General features: G+C 39.9%; 1 protein-coding gene across 2 annotated transcripts in view; it reads right to left on the bottom strand.

Moving 5' to 3' along the window:
- Positions 1-5,284: 5,284 nt before the first annotated feature.
- The window catches only part of GAS2 (growth arrest specific 2), a 138,105-nt gene continuing 121,477 nt past the window's right edge, over positions 5,285-21,912 (bottom strand). For both annotated transcript variants that reach the window (XM_055416046.2, XM_055416047.2), the window contains exon 8: positions 5,285-6,422. In XM_055416046.2, coding sequence (XP_055272021.1) covers positions 6,204-6,422 — 219 coding nt within the window. In that variant the 3' untranslated portion in view covers positions 5,285-6,203. The remainder of the gene's footprint in view (positions 6,423-21,912) is intronic.

Below are 21,912 nucleotides of genomic sequence, written 5' to 3'. Positions count from 1 at the left end.
ATTCTTATTTTCCCTACCTTTGCTCTTCTGCAGATGGTGGGTGATTTGCCACTTTTTAGTAGTTAAAACATGGACCTAAATAGTGAATATATATTTGTATATTGCATGGAAAAATTCTGCATATGTCTCAGATATTTAAAGTTGCACTTGTATTTTCCCTCCTTTATGAAATGATCTAGCTCTTTATAATTTGCTGCTTAACCTTATATCTCATTATTTCATTATATGTGAAGACCTTTGCTTAAACTTGTGGACTTAGTGCCTTTTAAACTGATCATCAGGGAAAATCTTGAAAAATCATTTGAAGGGCTTATATGAAGGAACACTGTAAATTTTTATAACTTACTAAGAAATTCATATTTATTTCTAGAGAACATAAAATATCTCCTAATTTCTATTTCTGTAGCTTATAAACATACTCTCTTTTACATTATAATAAAGTTTTTTTTTGCTTGCTGAATTTAAAATTATATGTTAGTAATGCCATCAGAGGGCAGCAATGTACAATATACAGTATTGGATTCAACTCCATAAAGATCTTTGTAGTAATTTAATGAGTTAAACTAAGAATGGATGGGTTATACTTGGTGCGAATGTGTTTGTCCAAATTTTATAGGTGTTTTTATTTTTTATTTATTAAAGAATGCTTATAAGATTTTTACAGATGTGAAATTGCCAAGGCCAGTATGAATGTATGAAAGAACTATGTAAGTATTGTATTTAAAAAGGTCTACTTTAAACATAAAAATACTGCAGGGTAATTCTGTGTGATGCATTGCCATAAACTTTTTAGATGTTTGTTCATTGGTAACACTTACTGTAGCAATTTTGGTCTTTTGAGTTTCTTTATATATAATAAGCTAAAACAGAAGAATTACTGTATCTTTTAATTTGGTTGCTCTTTTGGATGACAAGGCCACAGTCTGAGCCCTAAAATTAGAATTTTCAGATATTAAATGAAATAAGGATTGTAAATTAAAGAGACCAACTCACCTAATCTACAGAAAGGAAACTGAACTACTCTCTCACTCATCCCTCCCACAAATCTTGTGTTATATGATGTATTTGAATTTTAAATACTTCAAACTATAATATAACTTTCTTGACTCCTCAATTGGAAAAATCACTTTCTTTGATTATGGAATGAAATATTCTGTGACTATCCAGGCAAGATATGTAGTTATAGACAGGTTCAGTTTTCTTCATCCTTTAGAGAATTGGTGGTATGTTTTTCCAGAAAGGATGGTGAAGTCGTTGGATTGTATTTTAGAAATAAAATTCTTGACTTTATGAACATGATTAATTTTTTTCAAGGCAGAAAGGAGAAAAGAACATTAATAGATAAATGGGTATGGAACCAGAGTATACCATTCCTAGAATGTGTCCATCCTTCCTTCTGTTTTAATATAGAAAAGACAGTTTTATCAGTGTTACAGCTTATAGTTTGGGTTAGTGTAGACAAAAGGCTTACATCTTGGGGATAATGCCCTATTTCTAATAGCAGTTTATATCCAAATACCATGCTTATTTACTGTTGAACCAAGCATGGTGTGCTGGTGAATTGCCTTCTAGTAACAGTGGATATGCCCTTCCAGTCAACCATGGCCTGACTCCTTGGGTGTAATCGACTGTCCCCAAAACCACATGGGTTTCATGGTTTAAGGGGTGATACTCAGATGTTAGGAATAGTGTTAGGAAGGGGAAGGAAAAAGGGGAGACTGGATGCCTGATAGAAAACCAGTAAGTGACCTCTTAAAAAAAATGTACACACACATTCTCAAGGAATCTTCCTCAGAGTTATAAATCAGTTTCTGATGAAACCTTAGCTTAGAGCCAGTTTCCCATAATTGATAATTTAAATAGAAAAGCATTAATCCTCAATATGTCACCCAAACTCCCCAACCAAATTACTAAAATAAAACTAAACAGTAAAATGCTTATATGTATTGATAACTATCACATTAAGTGCTTAAACCACTGCTTGTTGATTCTAATCATCAAACTATTACTATGGCTGATAACAAAAAGTTGTGTATTACCACACAGCCCCTGTGTTGACATGCTGCATGTTTTTTAAAACATCTGTATGTGATATTTTTGTTTCACTGATTGTATTTTGAATGTAATTAATACTTTTCCCACACATGGATTTGTTATGAATGCCGTATTGGCTTACAGGGTACAAATATACATTTTCCTATACAAAAAACTGGCTTTGGCCGTTTCTGTTGAACAAATTTTTTTTATTTTTACTACATCTTAAATCATTTATAGGATGGCATGTTTCTTTTCCTATATTCTAAAAAAAGAAATGCTATTGTCTCATGTTTTTTAGAGAAATACTATAATAAACTTCATAGTGAGTCTGTGTATATACATATATGAAGTATAATCCCGACTTTGCACAAAGTGAAGCCACACACCTGCAGCAGCTAAGAGGTGTCATGGGTAAGATTTTTGTTCATCGTTTTTTAATGCTACTGTCAGGCCATTTCTGCAAGCTATGGATCTATTATCCCTCCTAAGCCAGGACAAACAGACTTTAAATTGCAGAGGAAGTGATGCTTGGCAACAGTATGGGCCCAACATGTTTGTAATGTGAATTCCAATATTTGTTTAGTATTTCCAATAGTATTCTGCTAGCAATATGCAAAGTCTTGTGGCATTTGGATAAGGAGAAAAAAGAGTTCCTGTTACATGAATAACTTTAGCTTTTATAGAGGATGATGACCAAAAACAATTCAATCCACCTTAAATGATATCTTATTTCTACATGGAAAGTAGTTATAGAAACTTCATAGAGTTCTATGAGAATAAAATATACTTACTATTTATAAAAGAGAGAAAAATGAGAAAAAAAGTTTTAAAAAAAAGCTTTCCTAGGCTTTTATTCTTGAACTTTACTCTGGCACGCAGAGTTTAATGGTTTCTTGGATTATTATTTTGCAATTTTTTTATTTTGCGTTAAGATAGAAGATATATATGACTGACACATATGTATAAACTTAGCAGCATTTTTAATAATAAAATATAAATATTTTCTAAAAAAACATAAATGTTGTAGCTATCATCTTTGGTACTTCAAAAGAACTGGCCATAAGCTATGAATTTTCCTTTTCTGCTCAACAATTCAAGTTATTTTCACTGATAAGAATTGTGCTGTGCCCTTAGAAGAAAAGGTAACTCTTGTTGGTTTTAGATTTAAATAATACCTGCATAAACAGATCAGTAAGAGGTAAGTAGACATGCATACCTATCTGAGTTGATATTTAAGTTGATTCCTTGGACATCTCCAAGCAAGCACCTCAAATTCCCATGATAAGTGTATTTGCTTTAAGTTGATTGCGTTGTGGTACAGTTTTCTCTGATTTTCTCAAAAGCCAATGACACAATCAGTTTGCATTTATAGCAGACTTTGAAACTAATGTGTTTAGTGGGGTAGCAAAATGCAAATCATTCTGTGCTGTGCTGTGCTAAATCGCTTCAGTGTGTCTGACTTTGCAACCCCGTGGACGGTAGCCCGCCGGTCTCCTCTGTCCATGGGGATTCTCCAGGCAGGAATACCGGAATGGGTTGCCATGCCCTCCTCCAGGGGATCTTCCAAACCCAGGGATCAAACCCAGGTCTCCTGGGTTGCAGGCAGATTCTTTACTGTCTGAACCACCCACCAGGGAAGCCCAAGAATACTGGAGTGGGTAGCCTGTCCCTTTTCCAGGGGATCTTCCTGACCCAGAAATCAAACCAGGGTCTCCTACATTGCAGGCAGATTCTTTACCAGCTAAGCTACCAGGAAAGTCCAAATCATTGTATAGAAAAAGTCAATTCTGTCTTTATAATACAAGTAATGAATAATCTTGAGGCTTCCCAGGTGGCGCTAGTGGTAAAGAACTCGCTGCAATACAGGAAACATAATGAGACCAGGTTTGATCCCTGGGTAGGGAAGATTCCCCTGGAGGAAGGGCTGGCAACCCACTCCAGTATTCTTGCCTAGAGAATCCCATGGACAGAGGAGCCTAGCAGGCTACGGTCCATAGGGTCGTAAAGAGTCAGACACGACTGAAGCAACTTAGCACACAAGAACAATGAACAATCTGAATCTTAAAACATTGTAAATCATACAATATCATCACATAGGATAAAAATACGTAGGAAAAAGAAAATGAAAAGATATGAATTAGAAAACTACAAACTGCTGAGAATTTAAATGAATGGTGAGAGCATTGCATCTTCATGGATTGAATGACAGTTCTGTCAAGATGGCATTCTCAAATTGATCAATAAATGAAACACCCCAGCAAGTTCTCTCAGAGAAATTAATGAATTGATCTAAAACTCATATGGAAAATGTAAGATTTATGATAGTCAAAACAATTTTGATAAAAGGATCTAGTGATTTTCACTAAGAAGTCAATGAGTAAGAGCCATCTACACTTAGTCATTTCCTTCTGAATATAGTCTTATTTCTCCAGATTCTTTTTCAGTACCATTCAGCTAGCAACTGGACCCCAATGTCAGTTGGGACTGTGTTCTTAGTTCCACTTAAAAAGACCATTGTAGATGTGTAAACAGAATAATGCCACTTCCCCAGAAGATGGGACCCATCCTAATTCCTGGAATCTGGGACTGTGTTATCCCAGCAAAAGGTATTTTGTAGATGGTATTCAGTTAACAACATTAAATGGGGAGATTATATTGGATTATTCGGGTGGTCCCAATCTAACCATGTCTGTGTGCTCAGTTGTGTCCAACTCTCTGTGACCCCATGGACTGTAGCCCACCAGGCTCCTGTGTCTATGGGGTTCTCCAGGCAAGAATACTGGAGTGGGTAGCTGGTCCCTTCTCCAGGGGGTCTTCCCAATCCAGGGATCAAACCCAGGTCTCCTGCATTGCAAGCAGATTCTTTACAGTCTGTTGTTTTAAAAAGGTTGTGTCTGCTTTGATTAAATCATTCATGTGACAGAGATACTTCTTCCCTGGCTTTCTGAAGCAAGAATGATGGATTCTGTTATTGAAAAATGAAAAAATGACAAATTAACTGCCTATTCAGGGCAGCACTTAAAGGACTGTTTATAAAATCTATACTTTCTGCTAAGAAAACAAACACGACCACCACTCAGCTGCCCAAAGTGAAGAAGTACTAGGTAACTGTAATTAAACTCTTCCTGTAATTCCCAGGGGAAGTTGATATTTGCAGATCTTTATTTCAGAATGAAGCATTGATAATAGAGACAGGGGAAATTTTTCAACATTTATCTTTTTAATTCTTGAATCAGTGAGGACAATATCTTGCTGTTTATGGGTACAAAACAGCCCTGTCCTAGGTATACAAGGGTATACATAAGTCTGTAACATCATTAGCTACAGTAAAATTACTAGACAGCACAGCAAAGTAGGGTTAACTAAAGATACATTTTAATAAGAAAATGCTTTGAAATAACATGAAGTCAATGGACATTTGACTGTACAGTTTATTCTGTCAAAATATAAATGTATGTCAGCTTATGTGTGTGAATTGCAGTCAGTTTCAACACAGCCACGTGCGTAGGATTGTGTGAAACAACTCATAAGCCATTCTCTAAGGGGTGTTGTGAAAACTTCCAAAAGTACCCCTGATATTTGGTCAGAGCTAAGGGATAAACTTTAAGGCAATCTTGCAAGTGAATGTAAACTTTTCTAAAGTGGCCTTTCCAGTAAAGGATTACTGTCATGAATACTCTGTACTTTATAGTGCTGTTGGATATTTTTAGTAGCACATCATCACACTAATTGTCACTTTTTAAAAATCGGCTTTAAAATCCTGCAATTATAATTTTTAAAAAAATGTCTGGGGTGCTTTTATTCTGTAGACTTCGGGCAGGCACTTTCTGTTGATTTTACTGTAAATCCTATTTTCTTCTAAAAATTTTTATCTTTAGCTAGAATTGTATTGCTAAGATTGTGTTCTAAATACTGTGTTCATATATTGAGAAATAATAATCTGCCTACAATTCATCTAATTTAAATCTAAGTTGAAAATTTCTTGTTAGAGGTCATTTTCTACAGAAGCATTCAAAATAAATAGTGCTACTCTTTGAGCATGTTTCAGCATGATGACATTTTTCTGTCTTTTTCCACAGTAATTTGTAGAGCATGTGAACTAAACTGACTACTGGAGATGTAGATACAGGCCATTATGAGAGTCCCCTTGTAGTGACCACCTAGTTTCACTTAATTTCCTTCTTAGCCTTATAATTGGCAGAGACCACCAGGTAATTGTCTGGATTCATGTCCTTAAGGGTTGGCGATTTGCTCTGGACGGGGGATGTCTTGCCATCCACACGGGATATCTGCAGCATCCGGCAGGGGTCGTGTTTCAGCAAATACCCTGCAAAGGTTTCCCATCCTCCTCCCACGCGGACCATAACGTGCTTGTTGTGCAGCATCTGGGGAATGAAAAGAGAATGCATGAGTGAGATTCTGAGAGTTCCTGCAGCGTCTCAAATCAGCTTCCAGCTCTAGCGTTGTTCCTGTCTTCTGCTTTGTTTTCAAGCCCCCATTGTTCTTCCACTTATTGTGCTGTGTCTGAGTCAGCATAGAGTTTATGAGAGAAGCTTTGTCTTTTCTATGCGAGTGGATCATGCACAGTTTGCATCCCTGGGTTGCAGCTTTGCCCTGCTGTGGGGATCAGTAGGTACAATCCCCTGTTGGTTCAGTGAGTCTAGAGGCTCCTCGCTGACACCTGAGGCCGCATCACAGCTTCCTCATTGTCCCATTTCCTGCTTGCTGCCTCAGAGAGCTCCTTTCTCTCCACTTGGTTATGCCCCTCTGAACCAGGACTTAAAAGATCATGGAAATGCCTGCTGTGAAATATATAGAATATAGAATTGGAATAAAGAATACAGATATATACATGTGTGTGTGTTAGTCGTTCAGTCGTGTCTGACTCTTTGCAACCCCATGGACTGTAGCTCGCCAGGCTGTGCTGTCCATGGGATTGTCCAGGCAAGAATTCTGGAGTGGGTTGCCATTGCCTTCTCCAAGATCTATACATATACGTATATACTTATATATGTAAATGTATGTGTGTAAATTTACAAATATATATGGGTTCCCGGGTAGCTCAGTGGTAAAGAATTCACCTGCCAGTGGAGGAGATGTAGGAGACACGGGTTCGATCCCTGGGTCAGGAAGATTCCTTGGAGGAGGAAGTGGCTACCCACTCCAGTATTCTTGCCTGGAAAATTCCATGGACAGAGGAGCCTGGCAGGCTACAGTCCATAGGGTCACAAAGAATCACACAACTGAGTGACTGAGCACACACATATGCACAAATATATATACACATATATATACATACATTTCATAGTTATTTGATTATACATATATATGTACATACCTGTATTTTTTCCAGTTCTATTCCATTACAGTTTAAGATACTGAACATAGTTCTCTATGCTGTATAGTCAATCCTTGTTATCTGTTTTTGGAATATAATGTTAATGATCCCACAAATACTCAATGGAAAATGGAACTGAAGATGCACTCAGAAAAACTGAAATCTTCCCCAGTCACCCACTGTCTGAGGCTTTTGAGGAAAGATATTGTGGAGTGGCCAAATAGTTATGTCTTTTTCTCATTCTTCCTAATTACCATAGAATACCTCTTCAAAACAAAACCAAACAAAAACCTTAATTCAGGTGCATGAACCATTTAGAGCTCCAGGTTAACAAGACTACAGATTGAAAAGGTGAAACTATATGTGGTTATTTCTATCTAGTAAAAACATGTCTGAGTTGTGGAGGATTGGCACAGTGAGCCAAAGATTTGATCTTGGTAAGAATAAGGGGGAGTACCACATGTTCACCAAAGACCCTGTTGACTTGTCTCCTGCCCAAGATATCATGAACAAACAATGGCAATATAATCTTGGAAAGGGGATATACGTTTGGGAGGGGATTTGGGAAGCAGTTTTCCAGGTCAGGCTTCCCTGGTGGCTCAGACAGTAAAGAATCCTCCTGCAATGCGGGAGATCTGGGTTTGATCCTGGGTTGGGAAGATTCCCTGGAGAATGGAAAGGCTACCCACTCCGGTATTCTTGTCTGGATAATTCCATGGACAAAGGAGCCTGGCAGGCTACAGTCCACGGGGTCCCAAAGAGTCGGACATGCCTGAGTGACTGTCACTTCCCTTGCTGTGCCTCCCCAGGTCCCGCCAGTGGTACCATGTCCCTGTTGTGTAGGAGGAAGATAGTGAGACCCAGATCTTTGAATATGACTTCCTGACTCCCAGTCTAGTGCTCTTCCCACAAGGGTTCCTCCTTATAAAATTCATCAAGGCGTTTGTAATTTTACTGGCCTATTTTCATTTCACAAGTTCCTGGGTATGTCTCCCCTTCCTGTTTTTAAAACTTGGAGTTACTGAGAGAAAAATTGAAACGGCCAGTTTCAAAATAACACTTTGACCCCAGTTGTTCCAACAGAGCTGCTTTTGCTTATTGTTGAAGTCCTGGCACCTCCTACCCTTGCAAACTACCTCTAAATATCATTGGCATGAGTGCCCCTGGCAGAATGCCCAAGTTCACTTGACTGTCAGCAGTCTGTTTCACCAGAAAGAAAAAAGCAGATTTTTCAGCTATCAGTGAATTCTGGAAAATAGTGACAGAAATGCTTTTCAGCCTGGAGTGTAAGATCTTTGCTACAAACTGCTTGCAGATTCTTTCATGAATCCATAGGACCATAGAAAGTAGATCCAACATGAGACAGAGTCATTCTGAATATGAATATCACAGGAATTAAATTTCTGCCCACCTCGTCTTCCATACTCTTCCTATAGCTAATCAGCAACCTACGTTTTGCTAAAGAAAGCCAGTGGTCAAACTGGGTAAGTTTTAAGCATGGGATGAAGATAACAGAGCTCTAGGTGTTTATAGCCTGATTACAGAGATTTCTTATAACATGGTCAGTCTCAAGAAAAGAAAAAAAAAAAATGAATGCCCACCTGATGTCCATAAACAAATTCATTATTGTTTAACCTAAAAGCAAACAGTGATGATGTATATTTCCCGTGTTTGGACTCTCACAGGCGTGAGCTCAGAGCAGTGTCAACACTGTAATCATATACTTTTCATGTGTCCTTCCATACTGCTTCCCTTGTCTAACATAAGATAACAGTATTACTGCCACTTTACAGTTAGTAAAACTGATGCTCTTAGAAGAACTGATACTCTTATGCAAGATCACAAATCATTGACATCACTGGAACAAGAACCCTTTTATCTGTTATACCATATCCACTATCCACTTACTGGGTAAAGCTTCTAGATTTGGATTTTCAATCTGCTTGGTGACTTCCAAGTCACTAATTTAGCACAAGCAAGGAATTTTCAATGCCAGAAATAGTTTTAAGTGGCTTAAGTGGATTAAATGCTCACATAATATGATTTATAGTTTTGCTCTAATAAACTAAACATTGCATTTAATTTCAGAAAATTAGCCTTTAGTGGGCCTAAGAAATAAATGTGTCAAGTACAGGTAATAGGAAATATACTTATAGATATGTATCTGTTGGCATAAGAAGAACTGGGCTTTGATTCTCTGTTCAATGTACACATTACAGCTCCTTTATTTCTGATGCTTCATAATGTTGAACGGTTTTGCATTCTCCATGCCAAAAGATAACTCCTTTTGATTAACAGTGCCAATGCACGTATGGATTGAATATTCAGTCTAGTTGTCTGTTATTGCATTTCTCTTCCGTAAAGAAAAATAGAGCTACAAATATGCCACAAATATCCTCCAACACTGCATGTTGCAAAGCAGTTGTTTTTGCACACTAGGCCTGTTCTAACATTGTTTTCTACCATCAGCCTCATTCCTCACTGTGCTCTTGATTCTAACAAAGGTAAGATGATTCATTACCAACTTAGCAACATCTCTCAGTGCTGAAGGGAAAAAGAACAAAACAACAAAAATCTTGTCTCCACATTTTCCCAAAGGCCTTAATAAAGTTTTATAAGCAGAGCTGGGTTATCGTAAAACATTTTAGTTTTTGATGTCTATGAGTGACATACATACCTTGCCCAGGGAAAATCATCAGTAGGCCTCAAGGCTATGTTTTTGTTTTTTAAATAATTTCTTCCAGTAATGAGAAAAAGATCTCCTGTTCTTATCAAGGACATCTTGCTTTATGCCTTTGTCCTCTTACGATGTTTAATTATGTATCATTTTCTTAGGAGGCCTCTTGCCATGTGCCAGCGAAAGGGAAACTTTTTCTTAGATGACACAGAGTCACAGTATTTCAGCATCTGCTCTGTGCCAGGTAATCTAGAAATATACCTTCTTGAAATAAGGAGGATAAAAGACATTGAGGTCATTGGCAATGGTCTCATTTCACAGATGCACCAACTGGCAGAGTGAGGATCACACAGGTGGTTCCTGAGAGCCAGGCTGGAAATCACATCTCCTTTACTCCCAATTTATTCTTCCAACAATTAATATTCTAAAAATGAATCCAATCTTTAAAGGTGGGAGAATCACTTAATATATTGACCCAGCAGTGGTTTCTAACACTCTCAGATAAGTCTTTTGATTTACTGGATTCAGTGCACATTTTGTTAGACTATAATATGTTAATCTACAGCCCACTTTCTAGTCTCACCTCTCAATCTTATTTTCCTAACACAGTCAGGTAAAAAATTATCACATAAACAACAACTTCTGTAGCTCATCCAGATACTTAAAGAGAAAATAAAAACTGGGTTGAAAGGAAGTAATTCTCCTATATCAACTTACAACATAATGGAAAATTCAAACATTGTAGAAATGATTAATCAAAAGCTTCCTACAAATTTTGAGTTCATGGCAGGGGGTCTAGTGGTCTGGTTCTTACGATGTGTGATAACAGGACTTCAGAAAATTATTTTTTCTTTCTAATTATTGGAGCAACAGACTGGAATTATGTGTAGTTAAACTACACATGTACTACATGTATACTAAACATATGTATTAAGAACTTAAAGCAAGAAAAAGTACGTATATTTTTGGGGGACATTAATTAGTCATCAAAAACAATTATATCAACTCACTTTTTGTTGACAAGGCGCAGTTGATATTTATGTATGGATCACAGAAAATCATATGTTTTACTAAATGAAAAAAAAATGGCCCCATAAAACAGTCAGAAAATATTGTGGATTTATTGGTAATGTATTTGTGTTTAAGGTGACCAGGCTACATAGAGCTGTTATATTACACAAACACAAAACAAGAAAAACACCATCAACAAAAAGAACTAACAGAAAATGTCTTTTAGATAAGCAGAGTTCAAAGTTAAATGCTTTATGTCCTGTGTGATAGCTTTATTTCATAAATTCCCCAGCACAGATCTGCTTGTGTGTTCACCTCTGTCCTAAATCACCATTCCTGCAAAACACTTCAGGTGTTAACACCTCATGGGGGAAATGCCAACATATCTCTTTCATTCTGATTTGAGTCTTGTGTCCGTGACCTTGAAGACCCAGGGAAGTAGGAGTGTCTGTGTCTGAATATCAATGTCCTTAGACCTGGAGGATGTGAAAGCGTTCCAGCGCAATGCCCTCACCATCACACACACTTCACCAATCCACCCTCCAGTCCAGGGCCACAGTGAGCTTTGTAAGAGGAAAATCTGGCCAAGCTCCTGCCCTGCCAAAGACCCGTGGGTGGTTCTGCACCATCTCCAGTGTTTCTCAGCGATGTTCACTTCCAGTCCCCCTGAGGAATATGACTCATTCTCATCATTGCAAAAGGCTGTGGGAACACTTCTGGAAAAGCAAGGGTGTGAGTGTACAAGCAGGCCTGGGCGAGTGTGTTTGTGTGTGTAGGGCCGGAACAGAATCTTGCATATCTAGGATGGTCAGAACTACACATAATTTGAAGAGACAATTTGTGAATGAGTCTGGTACCTGCCTCCCTTACCTCTGTCCCTCTCCTGCCCCCATGAGAACAACCGGCCTGAGTCACCAAACACTTTACAGTCCCGCTATTACTTTTTTTCCCGCCTTCTTTCTCACTGTGCCTGCACAATCACACACCATTGTGCAGGCTGCACAACGCTGCAGCTATACTATGGCCCTATTTTTCTGTGCCCATAACCACCCTCCAAGTTATTTACCCAGCAAATATTCTGAACTCCTTAGAATACCCTGAAAGATTCATGCTTTTCTACACGTAGAGGGTTTTCCAGATTCACCAGGAGAATCAAAGTAGGTCTCTTCAGTTGACCAGTCAACAAATATTTGTTGAGTGCCAGACAAGTTTATTCCTTGCTAAATGTTATACCCTGAGGACCCAGGACAGTGGAAAGTACACAAAGGACACTCAATAAATGCTTGTTAGGTGGATGAATGAACAATTTTAACACCTGCTAATGCTCCACCCAGGTGTCACTGCCTTTTTGGAATATTTTTGCATTTTCTGGCCTTTAGAGTACCTTCTTTGGATCTTGAGATTTTCCTGCACAGACCTCAAGCAAAGTACCTAGAATACTTTATTGTCTTATTTCTTGACCTTCTTTCTGACCACCCTAAAGGGTCACGTCCTATTTAGCTTTGTGCTCAGTCGCTCAGGCGTGTCCGACTCTTTGCGACCCCATGGACTGTAGCCCGCCAGGCTCCTCTGTTTGTGGAATTCTCCAAGCACGAATACTGGAGTGGGTTGCCATTTCCTTCTCCAGGGGATTTCCCTGACCCAGGGATTGAACTGGGGTCTCCTGCATTGCAGGCAGATTCTTTACAGTCTGAGCTACCAGGGAAGCCCTCAGCTTTGTATATATAGCAACTATTAACATATGTAATATGTAAAATACATGAGTTATTCATGGAAAGATAAGAAAAAAGAAAAGACAAAATGCTTTGTCTTTTAACAGAAAGAGTTAAAAAAAAAACAGGTTGTGAATGATAATCCACATCAAATATTGCTTAGAGAATTCCTTTGAGAGAGACAGATTTGGGGTAAGAGTATGAAGCTTTAACAGAGATAATATTTCTTTTTTTTACATAGTCATTAACCTTTTTATTTTTCCCAAATTCTTAGTTGCTATTATTATTTAAACTTTTTATTTTATACTGGAATATAGAGATGGTTGGGCTTCCTAGGTAGTGTTAGTGATAAAGAACCTACCTGCCAACGCAGGAGACATAAGAGACATGGGTTTGATCCCTGGGTCAGGAAGAACCCTGGAGATCTGGAGAACCCACTCCAGTATTCTTGCCTGGAGAATCCCATGGACAGAGGATCCTGGTGGGCTACTGTCCACTGGGTTGCAAAGAGTTGGACACGACAGAAGCAACTTTAGCATGCACACACAGAGATGGTTGGTGGCATCGCTGACTCTGGGCATGAATTTGAGGAAACTCCGCAGACAGCAAAGAACAGGGAAGCTTGGCATGCTGCAGTCCATGGGGTCGCAAAGAGCTGGACACAACTGAGTGACATGTTGTGATAGTTTTGGACAGCAAAGTGACTCAGCCATACATATTCACGTGTCCATTCTCCCCTAAACTTCCCTCCCATCCAGGCTACCACATAACATTAAGGAGAGCTCCTTGTGCGATCCAGTAGGTCCTGGCTGGTTAACAGGGACCATATTTTAAAAGCGGATACTGTGTTGAGAGTCAATAGCGCAATGAACAGGAGAGAAAGCAGAAAGGGAAAGATGGAGTGAAGAGGGAAGTGTCCTGAATGAATCCAGAAGTATGTGACTCTCTTCTTCATCCCCCTTCACAAGTTCTCATAACACTGGGAATGCATATTTTTAAAAATAATTTTCACTACAGTAATAAACTGCTTGCTACAATTTTCACCCCTTCGTCTTTCTCTTTCAAAGCTTAATGTGTTTGGGGTCACTCTTATTAAGCCATTCCCTAATCAGCTGACCAGAGAGGCGTGCATTTCTGCCCAGTCTGTGCACTGCTCTCCATCTGAGCCATCCTTTTAAGAGGCAACCGTCTCTGATGCTGACTGAGAAGAGGAGACAGTCCTCCTGAATTTAGATCAGTGTTGCTTCCTGGGACATTATATGCTTCCTAAACGTCCTTGTCAGCCCTGTTCATGGTGTGTTTTTATAAGCCATCATAGCTTGAGTGAAAATATTGTTTTTAGAATGCAGTCATTTGCTCTCCAGAGAAAGAGTGTTAAATTAATTTATAGGACAACAGACTCTGTCTTCATCTAATGTTCTGAAGTGGCATATGCTGAAAATTGGGCAACTGGGAATTCGGTTCTCTGCCTAAGGTACCCTGACACCTGGAGGAGTGAAATGGCAGGTGTGCCCTCCCTAGTGTGTCATGTTGAAAGGTCGAAACCTCCATCCTCAAGATAAGTGATGATGTTACCTATGAATAGGGCAACAGAGGTTTCCTTAACCACAGGTGACATGTGAAGGCTCCTTTATGTCAAAGGTTGGGGGTTCATCTCAACCTCTCTGGCTGTGAAATGGTTAAGTACTACCCAAGCAACAAGCTTCTGGAATTAACTCTGTATTGCTTACAAAGCATTTTTCATGTTTATCATCTCATTTTTATCTACCTAATTGTCCTTTGGTTTATTATGCCATTTTCTTAGATAACACTTGAGATCTGAACAACAGCCACCAGAGCAGAAGCTCTGTTTCGTCTTTACCAGACTGCCTAGGTATGGACACCACTAATTAGCTGTACAACCCGAAGATGTTATTTAATCTCTCTGTGCTTCAGTTTCTCATCTGTGAAATGATTATAATTTAGAGTGTTTTGGATAAAGATATTAATATATGTAAGCATGTAGCCACATTGCCTGGGGCGTGACACTCAATGGCAACCTTCTATTATTATTATCAAAAGAATAATACTGTTACAGTGATGAAGATGATGATAAACTTCTTATGGATTTTATTTCAGTTAGTTCTTGAAGCTACTCTAAGCATCTTGGATTATTATTGATATTTACAAATGAGAAAATGATAGCTCAGAAAAGTCAAGTGAATTGCTCAGAGTCAATTAGCTAGAAAGTGACAAAGTTTAGATTTGAACTTGGGTTTCTCTGCTTCAAAGGCAATACTCATTACCACTAAACTATACCCCGCTAAAGGTGCTTCACCAGGAGTCACGGTTGTCTGGGTTCTTACCTAGACTCTTCCCTTAGACAATACCTCTTTTCTTTAGGAATAGCTGTTGGCATTTTATAATGTTTCCATTCATGATCATATCAAGACCCAGAACAGAATAAGGAACTTAATACATGCTTGGAAGAATTTACTTAAAGTTGAACCTGATTGTTTAACCCATACAAAAATACTGAAACTTAGGTACACTGTACACTTCGGGCTCTGTTCTGGGCCCCATACTCTGAAAGGAACTGTAGAGCAGAAACTTCTGACAGCTTGCAAAATACTTTCACTTAAATCACTTTGTGTTGTTATCACACCTGCCCAGTGGCTTGAGAGGTTAATATTACTGTTTCCATTGTACAAATGGAGAAAACTTCTCCCCTGGTAGCTCAGATGGTAAAAAATCTCCCTGCAGTGCAAGAGACCCAGGTTTGATCCCTGAGTCAGGAAGATCCCCTGGAGATGGGAATGGCAACCCACTCCAGTATTCTCGCCTAGTGAATTCTGTAGACAGACTACGGGGTCACAAAGAGTTGGACACAACTGAGAGATTAACACTTTCAGTTTCAGAGAGGTTAGGTGGGTAGCTCATGGGTACACAGCAAGAACACAGATCTAGTCTTCTGATTCCCAGTTTTGTGATTTTTTTGTCTTCAGTAATAACATGTATCAGGGGGAATATAATCTTCAAACCCTTATTTGAACTGTTGCATTATCCTAAACGGTAAGAACCAATCATCCAGCATGAACAGGACCTTGAATCCAAAACCCTCTGGCTCTTAAGGCTGACCAGAAAAAAACTCTTTGGCATACTTCTGTAGTTTCCTTCTGGAGGGGTAAAAAGTTTAATCCTCAGACTCAATACAGACAAATGACTCAGTAACTTCTTTCTAGAAGCAAACGTGAGAAGAGCAACTAGCAGATGCATGTAATGATCAACTGGCAAAAAGTTCCCTCTGCGTCTGTCTGGAAATATGTGTAGGAGCACCGACTGCCAATGAGGTCTCATTTCCTCGTCATATAAGGTCTCCATTTTCCCACTTCTGCACCGAATGAAATTGAGAATCCTTAGCCGCAATCTAATTACCAGTCTGTGGCACCATTTCAGACATGGAAGGCAAAGTTATGATAAATATTTAATAGAACATTCAGCACAGTGAAAGCAACGAGCTGGAAAATGCTGGCGCTGGAAATGCACAGTTGTCGAGAGGGAGGATTTGTAGCTGGGATGTCTCCAACTGAAACTAGACTTCATCCACCCAAAGGATGCAACAGCTATTCAGGAAGAGGACGTGGGCTCCAAGAGGCAATGAAAACCCCTTCCATTAATCAAACGGGGTCATGTTTGACTCAGTCTGAACTCCCATTCTCTCTTCTAAACACCTTTACCAAAAGCCAACAGACTAGAACCGGTGCTGGGAGAGCCAAAGGTTAACATTTGCTGACAATGATGTACGCCACTGGTTTCCAGCCTGGTGGGGTCCTGAAAAGGAACAACAGTGTCTGGAATCTAGATGCTGGAAAAATTACTACTGGTTTTAATGTATCTTTAGTATTTCAGTAGATCCATTAAAACAGAAAACAAAGTATTACTAAATACATTGAGATCTTTTATGTTGACAAAATACTTGAAAACACAAGTCTCCTTTCTCTAAAAGCCCCATTGAAATGAAAGGCAAGGCATAAAAATGTTTTGAAGCCACCAGGGCAAAGGACATTGAGAGGATGTAAGAGAAGACAAGAAAGGTCAAAGACAGTTTTAGAAGATGGAAAAAAGGTAAGTGAGTCATAACTGACTAAAGGTGAAGACAGCTGAAACTAAAAACCTGAAATGACAGCTGAAAAAAGAAGCAAGTCAGATCATGCCTTGAAACTATAGGAAACTCAGGGTTTAAAATCATCAGGTACTTCTATCAGGTGAGGAAAGAAACGTAGCTAAAGGAAAGGGGAGAATTGGCTGAAAATCAGTATAAGGATCAGTTAAGAATTGATGCCTTTGAACTGTGGTGTTGGAGAAGACTCTTGAGAGTCCCTTGGACTGCAAGGAGATCCAACCAGTCCATCCTAAATGAAATCAGTCCTTGAATATTCATTGGAAGGACTGATGCTGAAGCTGAAACTCCAATACTTTGGCCACCTGATACAAAGAACTGACTCACTGGAAAAGACTCTGATGCTGGGGAAGATTGAAGGCAGGAGGAGAAGGGGATGACTGAGAATGAGATGGTTGGATGGCATCACTGACTCGATGGACATGAGTTTGAATGAACTCTGGGAGTTGGTGATGGACAGGGAGGCCTGGCATGCTGCCGTTCATGGGGTCACAAAGAGCCAGACATGACTGACCGACTGAACTGAACTGATCCCAGATTTACTGCATCCCACGACAGATGTGCTATGCTATGACTATTCCCCTGGTACCAATAACCACATCATCACAGCAGGAGACTGAAGGTTCATCTTCATAGGAACTGAATCAGAAAGGACTAGGGGATGACTCAGGCACAGGATAGACAGAGGGACAGACAGATGATAAAGTTAATCCAGCAAAGTGTTCACTGTAGAACCAGATGGTAGTTCGATGGGTACAGACTTCTCAGTATTGCTTCAAAATTTTTTCACAATAAAATGTGAGAGGAAAAATCCTTCCCGAATCTGAATCCAATCTGTTCTCAGCATTGCCGCTGCCACCTCCCTCATCCCAAGTTTCCTTCATCTCACCTGGATCTCTGCAATAACCTTCCAACTGCTCTTCCTGCTCCTGTTCCGCCCTTCGGTACATTCTCAGCAGAGAAACTAGAGGGATCTTATTCAAACAGAAGTCAGCTCAGGCCACACCTCCACTCAGAACCCTGTGTGGCTCCCCATTTTACTGGGAACACACTAGAGAGTCCTTCCAAAGGCCTCCCAGTTCCTACGTGACCCAGACTCCTGTTACTGCTCCGACTTCATGTGCTACCACTGGGCCCTTCACAGACTATGAGGCTGCCACTCGGGCCTCCTTGCTATTTCTCAGACACTCCAGGCCTCTCCAGGCACGCTCTTGACTTAATGTTCCTCCTGTCTAACAGACACTCTCACTAGATGACTGGAGGGCTAGCTCTGCACCTCTATGACCTTGCGAATCTCTCATCTGCTCAATGAGCCTACCCTAATACTCAGTGAAAAGCAATGAAAGTGCAAGTGTTAGTTGCTCAGTTGTGTCCAGCTCTTTGCGATCCCACAGACTACCTCACCAGGTTCCTCTGTCCATGGGATTTCTCAGGCAAGAATCCTGGAGTGGTTGCCATTTCCTTCTCCAGGGGATGTTCCCAAACTGGGGATTGAACCTGGGTCTCCTGTATTGCAGGCAGATTCCTTACCATCTGAGCCACCAGGGAAGCCAATTACTCTTAAGGGGAAGGGATAATTAGGGAGTTTTGGACGGACATGAACACACTGCTGTATTTAAAATGGATAACCAATGAGGTCCTACTGCCTAGCACAGGGAACTCTGCTCAATGTTATGTGGTAGCCTGGATGGGAGGGGAGTTTGGGGGAGAATGGGTACATGGATACATATGGCTGAGTCCCTTCACTATTCACCTGAACTATCACAATATTGTTGGCTATACCTCAATACAAAATGTTTTAGGTACTAAAGACTGTGTTTTCACTCCAGAGGGATGCAGGTTGGAAACCTGGTCAGGGGACAAAGATTCCACATGGCACAAGGCCAAAGTAAAAAATAAATAAATAAATTGGGCCAAGATACTAAACAATCAAAAAAGTCTAAATAAAAATAAAAACTCCTGCAGTCTCTACTCTCAGCACTCCCAGCTTGCCTTACCTTGCCCTAGTTTTCCTTTCCTGCCCCAGCAGGACATTTGTCACTTCAAAGCAAGCTCTAGAATTTACATATTTATTGTGTTTATTGGACCCATCTCAACTAGGATTGCTAGAATATAAAAATACCGGACACCCAGTTAAGTCTGAATTTCAAATGAGCAATCTCTCAATCTAAGTATGTCCCCTGCAATGTTTAGCACATATTCATACTAAAAGGTACTGTTGTTTATCTGAAATTCAAATGAAACTGAGCATCCTATAATTGATCTGGTGACCCTACACACACACACACACACACACACGCACACTCACAGGAATATGAGGTCCTCAAGGAAGCCAGGGATCCTCTACTTTGTTCTCTGATATAGCCTCAAGTCCCAGAACACTGCAGGTTTCAGAGTATATGTTGATTAAATATACTCTGGATGGATGAATGATTACATTTTTCTCAGGATGTGTGCTAAGAAAACAAGAGAGTAATCCTCAGAAGATGTGTGATGCAGGAAACCCAACACCAAAACAAGTTTTTAAAATGTCTCAGATGACGCTGTGAGGCTGACCTGCAGTGGGAGGATGTACATGGAGGGACCAGAAATGAAACCAATAGATGAACTGGTGTGTCTGCCTGTGACATTATCATGGTAAAGGGCTTTCCAATTCTCTCAAGGGATCTGATAGGGGTTTTTAATTATACTTAGGCCAAAAAATAAGACATTATCAACTTCAAACAAAATAAAAATGGTTACAAAAAGGAAAAGTAATTGTGACACACTACAGTATTTATGTGACAGTTATAAAGCAAATACCAAATACAGTACTGATTTGACCAGCAGTGTGGTATCATCTCAGCAAATAGGAGGAAAGGAAGATGTGTGTAGTGGGGTTAAGGGGAGCATAGAATTGTTAAATTGCCATCTTCCCACTCTTGCTACCTCAGTGTTTACGGGTAGACCACAGAAAATGTCTAACATTCAAAAACTAAGAAAGAACAGCTTAATTACATAGTTTAGAAATTTGGAGACAAATGAAAAGAAGAAACAGCTTCCAGAGGTGAAGCTAGTTGCCCATAGGGAGAACTCAGGGGAAGAAGAGAGTGGCAAGGCTGAAGAGGGATGGGGCAGTTTTGCTGTTTTCTGTCATAACTCTTTCAGCACCATTTTATTAACTATATATATGTGCGTGTGTGTGTTTCGTCACAAAAATTAAAATTTCATTTAAAACTCTCAGTTCTGCTACTTAGGAAACAAAAAGGGAAACATAGAATTTCTAGAACACCAACATAGGAAAAATATCCACACATTATTTTAATGCTATGAAACCTTTATACCTTTGCAAACTCACTGACAGACTCATATACTTCACTATAAACAGACGCAGTTTCACCTGAAATCACTACACATTTAATTGTGATTTTTTTTCCCTTTGACATACTTCAGGAGTACTGGGTAATGGAAGGCGATTCAGAATTGAGGTCCAACCTGGCTATCTAGTTGCAAATGTTTATTAACATTTCATTAGGACTTTTTCACTTGCAAAATCCTTTGCACCACCATTTCATTTGATTCTCCAATGTTCCTTTAAAAATTATTTTCATATTATTCATATTTGGATTTCTTCCAACATTAAAAAACAGCATCATAAAATCCTCAGATAAGATGGTGACATGAACTCAGGAAGGAAAAGCTCTGGCATTTGCATTGTTTCCCTATAGTTTGTTATATTCTCTCCTGTTCCTGCTGACTCTTGAACTATTATAAGTCTACATTTATAAGCCTTAGCATTTCTCTTCCAGAAGCTTTCTCTCCAAGGTCGTGATCCCTGATCCTTCCTTCTTCTCCCTCCGCTCTGATAAGATGCCAATCACTGCCTTGCCTGTGGGCTTCCCTGATAGCTCAGTTGGTAAAGAATCTGCCTACAACAAAGGAGACCCTGGTTAAACTCCTGGGTAAGGAAGATCTCCTGGAGAAGGAATAGGCAACCCACTCCAGTATTCTTGGGTTTCCCTGGTGGCTCAGCTGGTAAAGAATCTGCTTGCAATGTGGGAGACCTAAGTTCGATCCCTAGGTTGGGAAGATCCCCTGGAGAAGGGAAAGGCTACCCACTCCAGTATTCTGGCCTGGAGAATTCCATGGACTGTACAGTCCATGGGGTGGCAAAAGAGTCGGACACAACTGAGCAACTTTCACTTTTTCTTGCCTGTGACCCTCACTATCTCCAAAATCTTCTCTGAGGCACAGAAACACAGAGGCATTGCTCTTCCTTTCAGCTTTTCATGCTATTTAAACTATTCAAGAGCAGAGAAGAAAAATACACACCACTCTCACCAATATATAGGGGCTTCCTGGGTGACTCAGTGGTAAAGAACCCGCCTTGCAATACAGAAGCTGAAGAGACCTGGGTTCGATCCCTGAATTGGGAAGATCCCCTGGAGAAGGAAATGGCACCCCACTCCAGTACTCTTGCCTGGAGTTCCCAAGGACAGAGGAGCCTGGTGGGCTCATTTTTACCTTTTCTTTTCATTTTTATTGGAATGCAATTGCTTTACAATGCTGTGTTAGTATCTGCTATACAACATCATGAATCAGCCATAGGGATATAGTCAAGGCTATGGTTTTTCCAGTGGTCATGTATGGATGTGAGAGTTGGACTGTGAAGAAAGCTGATCGCTGAAGAATTGATGCTTTTGAACTGTGGTGTTGGAGAAGACTCTTGAGAGTCCCTTGGACTGCAAGGAGATCCAACCAGTCCATTCTAAAGGAGATCAATCCTGGGTGTTCACTGGAAGGACTGATGCTAAAGCTGAAACTCCAATACTTTGGCCACCTCACGCGAAGTGTTGACTCACTGGAAAAGACTCTGATGCTGGGAGGGATTGGGGGCAGGAGGAGAAAGGGAAGACAGAGGATGAGATGGGTGAACTCCGGGAGTTGGTGATGGACAGGGAGGCCTGGCGTGCTGTGATTCATGGGGTCGCAAAGAGTT

The sequence above is a fragment of the Moschus berezovskii genome, chromosome 25 (genome assembly GCF_049115385.1).
Source record: "Moschus berezovskii isolate FMDL1 chromosome 25, NW_MosBer_1.0, whole genome shotgun sequence".
NCBI classification, from domain to species: Eukaryota; Metazoa; Chordata; class Mammalia; order Artiodactyla; family Moschidae; genus Moschus; species Moschus berezovskii.
This window is presented reverse-complemented; position numbering and strand designations above follow the sequence as displayed.